The sequence below is a fragment of the Plasmodium gallinaceum genome, assembly GCF_900005855.1.
Source record: "Plasmodium gallinaceum strain 8A genome assembly, contig: PGAL8A_v1_98, whole genome shotgun sequence".
Taxonomy (NCBI): domain Eukaryota; phylum Apicomplexa; class Aconoidasida; order Haemosporida; family Plasmodiidae; genus Plasmodium; species Plasmodium gallinaceum.
In genome coordinates this window covers 636,378-653,292 of record NW_021628265.1, presented here as the reverse complement: position 1 = coordinate 653,292, position 16,915 = coordinate 636,378, and the positions used below count along the sequence as shown (strand labels likewise).

Below are 16,915 nucleotides of genomic sequence, written 5' to 3'. Positions count from 1 at the left end.
TGTATGTACATTAGGAATTTTAATATAACAATTTAATATATATATATTTTTTTTTTTTAATAGAAATTTGTTAAAATTTAAAGTAAATTTATTCTATTTACAAATAAAAATTATAAAAATACCCATTTTTTTTTTAAATTAAATGATCATATATAATTAAATAATGTATTTGTAATTTATATTCTTATAACAATTAGATTTCATTTTTTTTAAAATTACTTTTTTTTTTTTGTTTTTAAACACAAATTCAGATACATATTTTTTCTGCATAAAAAAAAAAAAAAAAATGAAAAAAAAAATATTAAAATATAAAAAGTTCTGTTTTTTGTGAAGCTTGAAATTTAAGAAATTTTTATTATTTTTTTTTTTTTTTCCAAAAAAATTTGTTATTCTCTTTTTAATTTTTTATATTAAAAGAAAAATTGTTTTTATTAAATAAAAATTAAACATTATTTACTATATTTTAAATTAGAATTTATATATTCTTTTTAAATTTTGATTATATTTTTTTTTTTTTTTCTTTTATCCGGTTACAGAATTTAATAAATATTATAAAATATAAATAAATTCTCTAAAAATTTAGAATAATGCAAAGTTACACAAAAAGATATGAATGTATAAATGAAAGATTACTTATATAAAAAAAAAAATTAGAAATATAAGACAAATTAAGTTTATAAATTAAAGGTTTAAGAACTGTAAAAAGTAAATTATAAATATATATATATAAAAAAAAAAAAAAAAAGTTTTAAAGTAAAAAATATAGGAATAATATATAATGCGAATTATAGTATGAATGAAATTAAAGTGTCTTATTTAAATTACCCTATATATGGTATTGCATCAAATGAAAATTATGTTGTAACATCAGGAGGAGGAGGAGGTAAAAGTTATGGTATTGAAGATTTATTAGATGTAAACATTTTTAATGAAAAAGAAAAAAAGTTAGATGTTATATGGTCTACTACAGAACAAAAAGGGGTAATAGATTCCATTTTATATGTACAGAAATATAATATATGGATTGGATCATTAAAAAATGAATGTATATTATTTAAGATAAATGAAGAAACAGGTCCTAGTATTTTGTTAAATTTTATTACTGATTTTGCTGAAAAAAACCCTAGACAGGTAGTAGTAAAATTTTCCGAAAATCAAGATTTCATATTAACAGGAGGAGATGATAAAACTTTGAGGTTATGGAAATTAAAATTTACAAAAGATTCTAGCTTTATACATGTAACTAATGATTTATATTTAGATTCAAAAACGGCTGTAGAACATTTAGGTGATTTTATAGGTCATGATGAAAGTATAAAAGATTGTGATATAACTTTTGATGAAAATATTGTATGCACATGCTCGTCTGATTATTCCTTAAAAATATGGGATACTTATAGATATATTAATTTACATACCGAGTTTATGAAAAATCCGAAAAATAAAAACGATAAATTAATTTTTCGTTGTTGTAAATTTTTAAAAAAGTCTAATATAATAAGAGAATATACATACAGTTTATTAACTACCGCTTCAAGTGCTAGGGGAAATAGTTTTTTAATCATATGGAATATATACTATGATAATAAAAAGGAAAAATTTTCTTGTGTTAAACAAAATTTAATATGGATAGATGAAACACCATGTTGTAATATGGCTATAAGTACCAATGAAAATTTTTTAGCTTTAGGATTTAGTACTGGATCTCTGAAACTTTATAATTCTAAATATTCTCTTTTAGCATATTATAAAAAACATGAATTACCAATTACAGCTATGTGCTTTACTAAAAATGATAAATTTTTGTTAGCTGCAGGAGCAGATTATAGTATTAGTTGTGTAGACGTAAATTGTCTTAGTTTTCGTTTTAAAAAAATTTGGAAATTTTTTATTTTTCTTTTTATATCATTAATAATATTTATAATTTTATTAGATTGTTTCAATGTTGGTTATGATTTACATGTGAATAGTCCCACTACAGATAAATTAAAATTTAGTAAAATTGATATTATTAAACAAAAAAATCAACCTTTTGACGAGTTATAAACATGTGACATTAGTAATAAAAAAAAAAAAAAAAAAAAAAAAATTCATATATAAAATTTTCAATTTGAAATAGCTTCATCTTCAGCAATTGGATTTGCATGAATTGTTACAGACTCTATTACAATATCTTTTATGGGTCTATTTTTTTCACCAACTGGCTCTATAAAATTTATAAAAAAAAAAAAAAAAAAAAAAAAAAAAAACAAAATAGATAATAATAATAATGAAATTATTTGTTTCTTTTTTTATTTTTTTTTTTTATTATTTGTTAAAATATACACAAGTGCCATACCGTTTTCAAGAACAGACAAAACATCCATACCATCTATAACCCTAAAAAATATTTTTTTTTTTTTATAAAAGAAAAAAGAAATGTTGAATGAATTCGTTCATATTTGTAAAGAAAAAGTGTCCATTTTATGAGGAATTATATTATACATATATTTTATTTTCATCATTTTATAATGTCATACACATATATTTTTTAAAAAATGCAAAAACTTTTATCTTTATAATGATATCTTAAATAATTAAGAGTATATTAATTTATATGTTTTTTAGTTTTAATTATTTTTTAAATGCATTTTTTTTTTTTTCTTTTTTTTGTTACTTTCCAAAAACAGGATAAACACCATTTAGATGTGGTTGTCTAGAATAAGTTATAAAAAATTGAGACCCATTTGTATTTGGTTTTCCTTTATTTGCCATTGATACAATTCCTCTTTTATCATGCTGTATTAAAAAATATAATAAATAAGAATGGATAATTCTTTTTAAAATTTTAACAACAAATATATATTTTTCTGAATTTTATCAATTTTGAAAATTTTAAATATATATACTTTATTTTTATGTAATTGCTAATCATACTTTTAATGTTGAATCAAATTCGTCTTCAAAATACTTTCCGTATATACTTTCTCCTCCTTTTCCTGTATTTGTTGGATCTCCCCCTTGTATAGCAAAACCTTTTATATTTCTAAAAAGGAAAAAAGAGAGAGATTTAATATATACACAAAGTCCTAAATATATTTCAAAATTTTCTATTCTTAAAACCTATGAAATTTTGTGTTATCGTAATATCCAGAAGCGCATAATGCTAAAAAGTTCTAAAGTAAATTATCTTAATATGACATTGTAAGTATCAAATTCAATATATGTAAAATATATGTTATGATATCTTTATAATATATTTTTCTTCATTTTCTTTTTTTATTACTTTGCAAGTTTTTGGAACCTCATAACAAAACAGCTCTATTTTTATATCACCATAATTTGTATGTAAACTTAAAGACATTTTAGAAACAACATAAAAAAAATAATAAAATAATTTTTTTAATCTTTTATGTAGTTATATATTTTTTTTTCATAATTTTTTTTTTTCTTTTTTTTTCATTTTATCATTTTTATGTATCTATTTATTTATTTCATCTGTTTTTAATTTTATTTGAGAAATTTATTTTTTTTGAATTTTATGGGGTTTTTCATTTAAAAAAAAAAAAAAAAAAATTGGAAGAAAAAAAAAGCGTTTGTTCTTATTTTTCTATTTTTAGTTAAGTATTTAAATATTTACATATATATATATATATATAAATTAATATATTTTGTGAGAAATTGTTCAAATATGTTCAACTATATATATGTTTGTTTTTTTAATTTTTTTTTTTTAAATTTAAAAAAGAAAAATTTTAAAATATTTTTTTTTAAGATTCATTTCATTATTCTATTATTACGTAAATAATTTAAAATTTTAAATGAATATTAGTATGTACTTTTTTTTATTTAATTTGACTGTTCATTAATTTTATTAGTATTTTCTAATATTAATTAATAGTTACTAATAATTAATTACAATAATAAAATAGTTTCTTTATATAACTTTTTTGGAATAATATTTTAATTATAATAAATAATAAAAAATTTTCATTTATAAATACATATATATCATACGTTTATAAATTCTAATTATTTAAAGATGTCAAGTGTAACTATTGGAGTTTTATCTTTGCAAGGAGATTTTCAACCACATATAAATCATTTTCTTAAATTAGAAGAACCATCATTACAAATTAAAGAAGTAAAGGAAAATATATACATTTAAATTTAAAAAATTAATTAAATAATAAAATTTTTTTATTTTCGAAGGTTAGAGATAAAAAAGATTTAAGTGAATGTGATGGTTTAGTAATACCAGGTGGAGAATCAACAACATTAAGAAAATGCTTTGCTTATGATAATGATTCTCTTTTTAATGTAAAATTAGATCTTTATTTTTTATAAATAAAAATATAGATATATGATAAATTCAATCAACATATATTTCTAAATTCTTTAAAAATTGTAGGCTATTAAAAATTTCATTCATGTAGAACAAAATCCAGTTTGGGGTACTTGTGCAGGTTGTTAAAAAATAAAATAAAAAGGATGAAAAAAAAAAAAAAAAAAAAGGAATTAAAAGAAGTAATATAGGGAAATTTATTAAAGATAATATTTTTTATTTTTTGATAGAAAATCTTTAATTAATATTAGTTTATTTTTTCATTTTTAATTTAGGTTGCATTCTTTTATCAAAAAAAGTAGAAAATATCGAAATGCATAGTGAATATGGAAAGAATTTTTCTTTAGGAGGTTTGGATATTGTGATATGTAGAAATTTTTATGGCTCTCAAGTTAAAAAAAAAAAAAAATCATATTTTCTTTATTCTTTTTGCTTATTATTTTTTTTTTATTTAACTAATCTTTTATATTTACTATTATTGCTATCTTTTTTTTCCTAATTTACATTTAAAGAATGACAGCTTTATATGTTCCTTAAATATTAACTCATACAATAATATTTTTAACAAAAATTTAAGAGCTGCTTGCATAAGGTCCCCATATATAAAAGAAGTCTTATCGGATGATGTATTTCCTTTTTAAAAAAAATTATTATAAACATATATATATATATATATTTCCTAATTACAATTTTCACACTTGTCATAGGTTGAAATACTTGCAACTTTTACACATGAAATAACTGGATCTAACATAATAGCGGGTAAAAAAATATATTTTGTAAACAAATTATTTTTTATTATCATTTATTAATATTATTTTAATCCTGTTTATATGATTATATATTTAATTTTTTATTTTATTTTTTTTCAAAGCTGTTGAACAAAATAATTGTATAGGAACTGTATTCCACCCCGAATTAATGCCGTACAGTTCTTTTCACCGATATTTTTATGAGAAGGTAAAAAATTATAAATATTCATAGAGATAAAGAAAAAGATGAACCATTTTTGTTTTTGTTTTTATTTAAATTACAAAAATCTTAAAGAAAAATTTAAAAAAATTTTTCTACATTTATAAAAAATGTGAATAAGCTAATAGATTCAGAACATTTTTAATTATATAAATTATACAAAGGTTTATTGATATATATTCATATTTTATTTCTAATTTATAAAAAATTAAAAATTATTATTTATTATAATTTTATTAATATATCACTAAGTTATTTTTTATTTTAAAATTTTTCTTAAATTAATTTATTTTCTTTTAAAACTTAGTTTTTAAAAAACTAATCGATTAATTTTTTATTTCTAGCTAAAATATAACAATTTTGAATTATTTACCTTAAATAAAAATTTGAAAAAACTTTTTAATTTTTTTTTGCATGAAAAATTTAAAAAATAAAAAAAAATTAATATTATACATATATATACATATATATATATATATATATAAATATACATATATAAATTATCTGAAAAGAGATAAAATATCATAAAAACAGATCCTTACTTTTTTTTTTGCGTTGTTATAAACATTTGCAAATAAAATTAAAGGAATGCTTTTAAAAAAACATATAACGTTATTATTTTTTCATTTTTAATTTATGATTTTATAAGAAAAAATCTAATATAGCCATGATTTTTCCTTTTTTTTTTTTTTTTTTTTTTTTGATGAGATTTTATTTACTAGTAAAAGAACACATTTTTTTAAAAATATATATGTGAATAAAATTACAGAATAATTTTTGTTAAAGAATATTTTTTTTGTGAAATAAAGTTTTGATTAAATATATTTTCAAAATAAAAATTTGAATAAATATATATGTATATAATTTTTTAAGTTATATATTATTTAAATAATACTTGAAACAATTAAAATTACATACGTAATACACACTTAACAATATAATACTATTAAAAAAAAAGATGTGTGTGTAAGATTAAGTTATTTACATTTATTTTTTATTTTATTGTAGAACTCTATACAAAAAAAGATTTATTACCTTAAAGATTGTAATACAGGAATAAACCTATGAGATAATAAAAAATAGGAAAAGTTAAAAAAATTATATAAGTTATTGTATTATTGCATACTTTACAAATTTAATTTGTTATAGGTTTATGTATATGTTATTTTCATATATCTTTTATAACATTAATTAGGATAAAAAATTGAAGACAAATATCTAAAAAAAAAAACATATAAAAATTCATGTTTATAAATATTAATATTTTATATTAATTTTAGATATAATTATTTTACTTAATATTTGATTTAATTTTTTTTTTTTTTTTTTATGTACTGATTTAAATTGTATTTATAAAAAACAAAAATATAAAGAAAAGAGAAAAAAAAAAAAAAAAAAAAAGTAAAATAAAATAAAATAAAAAATTGAGATAAAATAATAATAAATAGAAAAATAAAGACAAAAGTAAATTTAAAAGTAAAAATAAAAAATAAATAGAAAAATAAACAGAAAAAGAAATGACAACATGAAATGAGAGAAAAAAATTTAAATTACAGAAGTGAGTCCATATTCTCAACTAATAGAAATCTGTTTGAAATGCTTGAAACAATAGATGATGAAAAGGAAGCTAAAAGAAGTGCGCATTTTTTTAACAATAATAAAAATATCTTATTAAGTTTATTTAAAAATACAAATTATAATAATAATGTGAACAATATTTTATTAGAAAAAAAAAAAAAGAATCATGTTATTAATTCGAAGGATAATGAAAATAAAAATAAAGAAATGGAAATAGAAAACTACAAAAATGAACTTCCTTTAAAAAATAACACGAATTATGAAAAAAAAAAATGGATGAAAAATTTTTGTTGGTTTTGCTCTTTACATTTGTTAGATGAAATTTTAGAAAAGGAAATTTATAAAGAAAAGATTCATGAAGATGTATATGAATTAATTTATGATGAAGATACATATTTTGACACTAGTTCCATGATGAGTATTCCTTATGAATTTGCAAGATTTATGCTATCTCAGATGGATGATAACGTTTTTCATAAAATAAAAATAAATAATTTAATCAAAGAAGAGAAAAATTTAATCAAAAAAATATGTAAAAATTGTACTTATAACAAAAAATATAATAAAATGAGTGATGTTTCAAGCTCGAATCATTCCTGTAGTAGTATAAGTGTAAAAAGTGATAATAGCTTAAATATAAATAAAAAAAAAGAGAGATTTAATAATTTAGATAATTTTAAATATTTAAATATTCATGAAAAATTAAATGATATTAATGGTATGTATAGTAATGATAATAAAAATAATACAAATAAAGAAAAAAAATTTTATGATAGTAATAATATTGGAAATAATAGTAGCAGTGATTTATTTTATAATAAAGTACAATCAAATTATTATATTAGTAATAGCAATATTTTTTTTGAAAATTTTTATTTAGAAAAAAAAAAAAAGTTGGAATATGCAAAAACTAATAAAGAAGATGTTATAAAAAGTGAAGATCATAATAATAATTTAATAAATAATGATCATAATAATAATAGCAGTAATTACTATAGATCTAAAATATTAAGTGAGCCAATTTTAATTTCTCATAATTTGATTAGAAAGAAAAAAGAAAATGTTAAAATGAAGAATAAAAAAAAAAACAGTTGCTATGAAGAATTACATAGGTGTGATAATATACCTTTTGATGAAAAAAATAAAAAAGAAAAAAATTTCATCCTAAATAAAAGTAATATATTTGAGGATTTAGTTCATAATCAATTTTTAAAAAGGAGTAATTCATTTCATATAAGTGTAAGAGAAAAAAATAAGTTTATGAATAAAATAAAAGACACTGATTGTTATGGAGAAAAAATTAGATTTAATAAATGTGATGAAAAAGAAGAATTAAACGATTTACATAAATTAAAATATATGCCAAATAGCGAATCATGCTGTGAAAATTTAAATAGGGACAATATGAACTCTGAAATTAAGGATGACTTAAATAATTATAATGAAAGAGTGTATAATAAGTATAAGAACAATTTAAATTATATAAAAAGATTTTACTATATAGATGAAACAAAAAAAAAGCCATTTCCATTATGCCTATATAATAATATAAGATGCTATAGTTATGTAAAACAGTGTGTTCGATGCTGCTGTTTTTTTAATTCTGAGTGCTGCCATTGTATTGAATGCAAGAAAAAATATCATATGAAATTAAAGAATCCTCATTATTTTATTTTTCAACATGGCTTAACTGCAAGTGTTAATGATTTTCAAAATATTGTGAATCCGTTATTAAAAAAATATCCTCATTTATTTATATATATAACTTATAGTAACCAGAGTCATACTTTTGAAGGTGTTGATGTTGGAACTGAAAGAATATGTACCGAATTAATTTGTCTATTTAAAATAATAAATGATAAAATAAACATTTCTATGATTGGTCACTCCTTAGGTGGTATATTAAATAGATCCGTTTTAATAAACCTATATAAAAAAAAAGTGTTTAAGAATAAAAAATTAATTAATTTTATAACATTCGCTTGTCCTCATATAGGTGTACATGAAAATTTGGCAGTTATGAAAATCTTATCAACATACTTAGGTGCTCATACTATTGACGATTTAAATAATAAAACTACTCTTTTATTAAGAATAGCCAATGTTAAAAGTATAAATGTTTTAAAAAAATTTGAAAATATTATTTTTTATGGGAATACACAATCCGATTGGTTAGTTGGTATTAGAACATCTTTGATTTTACCATATACTTTATTTAATGAGGAACTTATTTTATTTATTATAGAGCAAGCCAAAAATGTACCAGAAATACCAATCAATATTTTTTCAGTTGTTCATTTATATATGAGGAAAAAAAAATTACTTTTTTTTTATTTTTATCAAGATTTGAAAAATCCAAATTACCTATTAAATAAAAGAAAAGAACAAAGTAAATTTTTAGATCAAATGTTACAAACAATTATTTCCTCTAGTAAATTATTATCATATTCACAAAAAAAAAAATTCAATATTTTTATGAATTATTATAGTAACTCAGAAAAAAAAAAAGTAGAAGAAAAAAAAAATATGAATGGTACAGAAAATAATGGTATATCCACTGAAAAAAATATGTACAGTAAATGTGATAATGACGGATTATCTGATGAGAAGAATTGTAAAAGTATTATTATAAATGAGAATGAAAATAAATTCGAATCGGATAATTACTTTAAACGTAATTTATTAAGTAAAAGTGAAAAAAAAGTTTTGTCAGATAGCGCGAGCACTCAAATTACTCCTTTTTATCTTAAAACAAATTCTAGAATAAAACAAGTTAATAATTCACTTCGTAGAAATAGTTTTAGCGCATTTAATATTGTTTCTTCATTTGATAAAGATGGAGAGAATGAGAAAAATTATAAAAAATTGGAAGTTTTTAAATCACATACTTACGAAGAAATATTTTTGAAAAAAAAACAAGAAAAAATTCATTCAAATGTTAATGAAACAAATATGAATAAAAAATACATTGATCAATTAAACAAAAAAATATATTTCAAAAAGTACCTTAATATACCAGAAAATAATAAATCTTCAAACTTCTCAAACACTACCAAAAATTTTGAATTAATTAAGAATGGTAAAGTTCAAAATTTACATGAGAATTCATTTATGAAAGAGGAAAGCATAAAAGTTAAAAATGAAAATAAAGATTATGATTTCAACAATGATACTATTAATTATGATACTTCTAATAATGTCATCAATGATAATGATACTATCAATGATGATAACATTAACATTTATAATAATAAAGATAATAACATAAGTAATAATAATTACAATATTAATAATGGTACAAATAAGAGTGCTAATATTAATAATAGTAATTATAATAATAAGAATAACAATATAAATAATGATCATGTGAATAACAATAGTAACAATAATCATAGCAGTGATAATGGTATGAAAAAAAAATTTGGAGATTATAAATATTTTGAAAAGTTGTTTTTTGAATGCTTAAAAACAAAGATAATAAACGAAATAAAAACTCTAGACAATAACTTAAAAAAAAAAAAAAAAAAAAAGATCGAAAATAATAAATTATTTTCTTTACAGAACACTATTAAAATAATAAAAAATTATAGTTTTTTATATCCATCTAAGAATAATTTGAAAAATACGAAAGATTTTAATGATAAAAAGTATGAAGAAGAATCCAAATTTTTAGATGATAAATTGACATTTAATGATTCTAATAAAAAAGAAAAGAGGATGGATAAATATTCTAACGAGCAAGATGAAAGTGAACATGATTTAATTCATTTATGTGATGATAATAATGATGAATATAATTACATAAATGAATTCTTTTATTCTTCAGATGAAATGTATGAAAATGAATTAAAGAACTCTTCAAATAAAAATATATTAGTAAATAAAATGAAAAATAGTATAGAAAATATAAAGTGTGTAGAATGTAAAAAAGACATGACAATTAATACTATTACAAAAAAAAAATTAAAAAGAAGCAATTTGCTGAAGGGAATTACAAAAAGTGATAAAAAAAAATATAAACAAATATTATTTCATATTTACACAATTTCAAATGATCAATTAATTGAAAAATTTTTTAAAAATCCCGAGTTTTTGTATTATGAAGTTTTGTTTAATTGTTTAAATCAACTACCTATTCAGAGATATTCTATTTCTATACCTATTTATTCAAATGCTCACGTACAAATAATTGCACATCCTCGAATATGCTCAGAAGAAGCAGCTATTGTAAAACATTTCATTGAACATTTAATTCTTTAAAATTTAAAAAATCTGTTCAAATTTTTTGTTTATAAATATGAATATATTATATTAATTTCTTTTATATATTTTTGTTATTTTCATCAATAATCATTTTACATTGTTATTCTTCATTATTTTATTTCATATAATTTAATATTTTTAACTCAATGTTGTATATAAGAATTTTAAAAACATCTTTTTTTTTTTTTTTTTTTCTATTTAGATTATTATTTTTGAATACATCCATTTTCATTATTTTTACATATTGAAAATTTTGTGCATGAATAAATATCTATAACTTATTATATTATTAGTTGAAAATATATTTTCATTGTTTTACATTATATATTATGTGTTTTATATATATATATATATATAATATTTGTTTGTTTGTTTGTTTTTTTTTTTTTATTTTATGTGCTTTTGTCTCTTATATATTAATTTATTTATATCTGTATGTTCTAATTTCTATTAACTTTTTTTTTTATATTTTTGTGTAATTTATTTCTACTATATATATTTTTTATTTTTTATGCACTTCGATGCACTTATAAATTTAGTCAACTTCTAAAAATTTCAAGAAAATAAATATAATAATTTTCAATACCTTTTGTATATAATTTTATTTTTTTCCAAATTCTTATTCAGTACATCGGTGTAGGCATTAAATAACAAATTATAATAGTTCTAATTTCTTTACCTTATATAAATCCGTATTTTTTAAAAAGAAAAAAAATGTTCTCATTTTAAAATATATAATAAAATAATGTCTAATATAAGATTTTTTGTATGTGTTTTTCTAGTTCTATCTACGTTTATTGATAAAATAAAGCCATTAAAAGGTAAATAAAATTTCTTTATAAAAAATATACATAATATATCATTAATATTAGCAATATTATTTACTAATTTTTTTTTTTTTTTTTATGATAAAAAAAAAAATTTATGTTTTTAGAAAATGATGGAAGGTTAAATGTTTCTTTTTTTCAAGCATCACCACAAAACCACTCAAAGGACCAAGAAGATGACAATTCTCAAAAAGACAAACAAATAAATAATCCAATTATTAATCCTATACCTTTAAGGGAAGGAAGTAGTGATGCTTTGAATGATAACGAGGAATATAATAAAAATAAAAATATAGATGAAAATGTTCATACTAAAGAACAGAACCAATACTGGGATAACCATGGTGAAGGGCATGATACTGGACAGAATGTTGAGCATAACATCGATCAGGGAAAAAATACCTCCGACCAAGGAGATGAACAACATAAAGATACATCTAACCAAATTGGAGATACTCCTAGTCATACAAATGAAGAGCATAAACGTGAAACTGGTCATGGTGAAGGCACTACTAGTCAAAGAAATGAAGAGCATAAACATGAAACTGGTCAAGGTGAAGACACTACTAGTCAAAGAGATGAAGAACATAAAAATGAAACTACTCAAGGTGAAGATACTACTAGTCAAAGAGATGAAGAACATAAAAATGAAACTACTCAAGGTGAAGATGCTTCCAATCAAAGAAATGAAGAACATAAAAATGAAACTGGTCAAGGTGAAGATACTGCTTATCATAGAGATGAAGAGCATAAAGATGAAACTACTCAAGGTGAAGATACTACTAGTCAAAAAAATGAACAAAATAAAAATGAAACTACTCAAGGTGAAGATGCTTCCAATCAAAGAAATGAAGAACATAAAAATGAAACTGGTCAAGGCGAAGATACTGCTTATCATAGAGATGAAGAGCATAAAGATGTAACTACTCAAGGTGAGAATACTTTTGATTACAGAAATGAACAGCATAAAAATGAAACTACTCAAGGTGAAGATACTGCTTATCATAGAGATGAAGAGCATAAAGATGTAACTACTCAAGGTGAGAATACTTTTGATTACAGAAATGAACAGCATAAAAATGAAACTACTCAAGGTGAGAATACTTTTGATTACAGAAATGAACAGCATAAAAATGAAACTACTCAAGGTGAAGATACTGCTTATCATAGAGATGAAGAGCATAAAGATGTAACGACTCAAGGTGAAGATACTTTTGGTTACAGAAATGAACAGCATAAAGATGTAACTACTCAAGGTGAAGATACTACTGAGCAAAGAAACGATTATTATAATTTTAACACTGATGATAATAACTATGGTAATAATGAAAAATCGACTCAAAATAATAATCAGCAAGAAAATACTGAAAATTTAAGTAACACATCAAGTGATGAATCTCATAATGGATACAAAGATAATGAAGAAAATGGGAAAACGTCTTCTGAAGATAGTTCTGTAGAAAATAATATGCATAAATTCAGTGGGGCTACAAATCTACATGAAAATAGAGATGCTTTAAAACTAGACATGTTTAACGGAAAAGGTATATATACTTCAATAAAGGAACGAACCATTCTGGAAATAATGAAATGTGCCGGAGATGGGATAACAGGACTTTTGAGATTAAAAGAAAATGATGACGCTAAACATATATTTGAAGAAGCACTAACCAAATTAAACATTAATGAAGAGCAACTTATTTCAAATCCAAATTTGTTATCACTTGAGATGTATGATAAAATTTTATCAGCAATGTTTAAAATTATGACGGATATGTCTTTTTATGAAAATCCAAATTTTTATGAATCTATGGGTATTAATAAATCCATTTTAAATCAATCACTAAAAGAATTAAAAATTAAGATGTTAAAAAAAATTGGAGTAATTTATAGTAAATTACCTCCAATAATAAAAGAGAAAAAACAATCTTGTCCTGTCAAAGATTATATTGTAAGTATTACATCTAGAGAATTAGCACAACGAATGGCTATTATGTTCACAAAATGGCTATCTCCTGAAGAATATGGATCTGTAATAGATACTTCAAATAATATAGAATTAAATGTTTTATGTGCAGGTTCTTCCATTTTGATACAACAACATAAATACTTTCAAAATGTTTTAGGTTTTGAATTAGATTATGATCATGCATATTTAAGTTTGATTGATGAATTATTAGCAATAGATAAAAGGTATAATAAAAATGAAGAATATTCTAAGATGTTAAAAAAAATAAAAAAGTCTAAGGTTTTTAATTACTGTACAAAAATTATGAGAATAGGAGGAAATGTTTCATCAGTTCCTTTTAAACATGAAAATGTAAAGAAGCCAAGTACTTCATTAGTTGGATCTTTGGGTAACTTAGTGAAGGCTCATATGAATACTTATTATACTGCTATAGCAAAAAGAATAAATTCTTATTATCATTATATTGAAAAAAAAAACAAAAAGTCAAGTCATTTAAAAATTATTTCAGTTTGTACTCTTTTACATTTAACAGATATATTATATAAATGTTCGGATGAACATACGAAGAATGTATTCGATTTTTTCAATTTGCAATTAAATACATTAAATATAGAAGGGAAAAAAATATTAAAACCACTTGTTGAATTAGATTTCTTAAATAATGAAAAATATTCTCATCTTAAGGAAATTTGTGAACCTACCAATAATGTAGTTGGTAAAGTCATATAAATATAAAATATATAATTTTTTTTCTTTTTAATATGTTGCTTATATTTAAGAAAAAAAAAAAAAAAAAAAAAAAAAATGTTGGAATTAATATATATGAAAAACATTTTATATAGTTTGTACATTTATATATGACATATGTTAAATATGAATTTTTTTTTAGATGAAACATTAGCCAAGTTATTAGTACTACTATCAACTGAATCACATGATTTATTAGCAAATGAGCTTGAGAAAAAAGGTCTAGATGAAGATTATGTAAAAGAGGAAATAAAAAATATAAATGAAGATGGTGAGAATGTTAATGAACAAGGTGAAGAAGAAGTAGAAAATCTTGTTTTTGAGGATTTATAAAATTACATTCTAGAAATATAAGGCATAATATTTTATATTATGCGTAAAGGAGTAAATAATTATATTAAATGTGTATTACTTAAAAAAAAAAAAAATGATAAGTGCTATTTATTATTTTTTTTTTTTTTTAAAGGATGTATTTCTCTATTTGATCTTTAAGATATCTATAAAATTTTCTCGTTTTTAAAAATTATATGTTTATAAATTAAATTTTATCTTTTCTTATATGCATATGTAGTAATTCTAATGAAAATAATGCAGTTTTACAATGAAATCAATGATTGTAATAAAATTTAAATATCTTTTTTATTTTAACCAGAAATGATTTATTTTATTGAAGTTATTTTAATATTCTCTGTTTAAATTTTATTTTCTTTTTAGTTTTTAAAATTTATATTTTAATGTTATATGTGTTATAATTTTTACAAATTAAATTTTTTTTTTGTCTTTTTTTTTGTTTTGAATAAAAACATTTATAAATTATCACAATAAATACTTTTTACATATTTAAGAAACTTGTTAGATTTAAATATTTTCATATTTCTTTTTCTTAATAATTCTTTTTATACTTCTCTTTCTTCATGTGTTTTCCCTTAATAAATTAAAAAGATGTTAGCATTAATGCAAAACGATTTATCAAGAATTTTGTTTAAAAAGAAAGTTGGACAAAAAAAAAAAAAAAAAAAAAAAAAAAAAAACATAAAGCTACTTCAATCTAAAGAAAAAAAAAAATGATTATAATTATATAAAAAAAATAATAAAATAAAGTGTAATAAATTACTTCACTAAAAAATATAAATTCTTGTTAACAAAAAAGTAATTTTTTATATAAAAAATAAAAATTTCAAATATAATTTTAAAGAAAATCAAAAGAAATACAAAAAATTATAAAATGAAAATTATATATAATTTAAGTAGTATTAAAAAGTACATTAATGATTTTCTTCTTTTGATATAAAATTATGACTAGTTAAAAATGAATCTTCTAAATCAATGTTATTAATATTCATGTATCTATCATTTAATGGATATAAAGAATCTTTAAAAATGTTAAAAAAGAAGGAACAAAAAAAAAAAAAAAAAAAAAATGAATAAACAGATAAACATATAAAAATATGTGATTATTCTTCTAATAGAAATGAAAATAAAATTTGTAATATTATTCTTTAATATATAAATTACTTGTTTGATACAAATTTTCAGGATTAAAAGGAAAAAACCATTTCCATTTGAATTCACCAAAAACCTTTTATTAATTTTTTTTTTAAAATAATATTCATATTTATCTTTTATTTTTTTTTATATTTTTTTGTTATTTTTTTTTTTTTTTAATTTTACCATTTTCCAATTATTATATATGCCTAAATCATAAGGATTCTATAAAAATATACAAATGAAAAAAAAATTAATAAAAAATTCTATAAATTCAATTTTTTTTTTTTTTTTCTATGCACATACTATATCATTATATGAAGACTCTATTACTGTAACGTTACGAGAAATAAAGTATATATATTGACAATTCATCTAAAAAAAAAAAAAAAAAAAGGAAAAGAAATATGAAAATAATTAAGCTAAAACAATTATTTATTTATTTTTTTAAATTGAAAAAATAGAAATTTGGTATTACAAATAGCAATGCTAAAAACAATGTTAATGCCGCACAAATAGCTAAAAATATTTATTAAAAAATGTAAATATATTATTAATGATATAAATAAAATTTAAAAATTGTTTGAATTTTTACTAATTAAAAGAGTGGCATGATTTACATTTACTAAAACCTAATTAAAAAAGAAAGATTAATTAATATACAAGTTCAATATTAGCATAAAATAAAAGGATAAAATATAAGACATATAACATATTGGAAAAAAAAAAAAAAAAAAAAAAAAAAAAAAA

At 19.7% G+C, this 16,915-nt stretch overlaps 6 protein-coding genes across 6 annotated transcripts in view; 4 read left to right on the top strand and 2 right to left on the bottom strand.

Annotated features, from left to right (window-relative positions):
* Positions 1-792: 792 nt before the first annotated feature.
* PGAL8A_00343000 (ER membrane protein Sec12, putative) lies at positions 793-2,046 on the top strand (the record flags this gene model as incomplete). Its single annotated transcript, XM_028672468.1, has 1 exon — positions 793-2,046. One exon carries the CDS (start codon positions 793-795, stop codon positions 2,044-2,046), a length of 1,254 nt encoding a protein of 417 aa, XP_028529017.1.
* Positions 2,047-2,105: 59 nt separating this feature from the next.
* Positions 2,106-3,343, bottom strand: PGAL8A_00342900 (peptidyl-prolyl cis-trans isomerase, putative; the record flags this gene model as incomplete). The annotated part of the gene is made up of 6 exons (XM_028672467.1): positions 2,106-2,206; positions 2,339-2,379; positions 2,657-2,778; positions 2,917-3,025; positions 3,103-3,155; positions 3,266-3,343. 6 exons carry the CDS (start codon positions 3,341-3,343, stop codon positions 2,106-2,108), a joined length of 504 nt encoding a protein of 167 aa, XP_028529016.1.
* A 678-nt stretch (positions 3,344-4,021) lies between these two features.
* Positions 4,022-5,308, top strand: PGAL8A_00342800 (SNO glutamine amidotransferase family protein, putative; the record flags this gene model as incomplete). The annotated part of the gene is made up of 7 exons (XM_028672465.1): positions 4,022-4,123; positions 4,192-4,299; positions 4,391-4,445; positions 4,600-4,715; positions 4,837-4,950; positions 5,032-5,086; positions 5,199-5,308. 7 exons carry the CDS (start codon positions 4,022-4,024, stop codon positions 5,306-5,308), a joined length of 660 nt encoding a protein of 219 aa, XP_028529015.1.
* Positions 5,309-6,826: 1,518 nt separating this feature from the next.
* PGAL8A_00342700 (serine esterase, putative) lies at positions 6,827-11,134 on the top strand (the record flags this gene model as incomplete). The annotated part of the gene is made up of 1 exon (XM_028672464.1): positions 6,827-11,134. One exon carries the CDS (start codon positions 6,827-6,829, stop codon positions 11,132-11,134), a length of 4,308 nt encoding a protein of 1,435 aa, XP_028529014.1.
* A 748-nt stretch (positions 11,135-11,882) lies between these two features.
* Positions 11,883-15,013, top strand: RON4 (rhoptry neck protein 4, putative; the record flags this gene model as incomplete). Its single annotated transcript, XM_028672463.1, has 3 exons — positions 11,883-11,958; positions 12,072-14,648; positions 14,823-15,013. 3 exons carry the CDS (start codon positions 11,883-11,885, stop codon positions 15,011-15,013), a joined length of 2,844 nt encoding a protein of 947 aa, XP_028529013.1.
* Positions 15,014-15,945: 932 nt separating this feature from the next.
* The window catches only part of DHHC9 (palmitoyltransferase, putative), a gene marked incomplete at both ends in the record, with an annotated part of 3,009 nt that continues 2,039 nt past the window's right edge, over positions 15,946-16,915 (bottom strand). Inside the window, 6 exons of the mRNA XM_028672462.1 lie at positions 15,946-16,052; positions 16,196-16,259; positions 16,352-16,390; positions 16,472-16,540; positions 16,644-16,684; positions 16,761-16,797. Of these exons, the coding sequence (XP_028529012.1) occupies positions 15,946-16,052; positions 16,196-16,259; positions 16,352-16,390; positions 16,472-16,540; positions 16,644-16,684; positions 16,761-16,797 (357 nt within the window). The remainder of the gene's footprint in view (positions 16,053-16,195; positions 16,260-16,351; positions 16,391-16,471; positions 16,541-16,643; positions 16,685-16,760; positions 16,798-16,915) is intronic.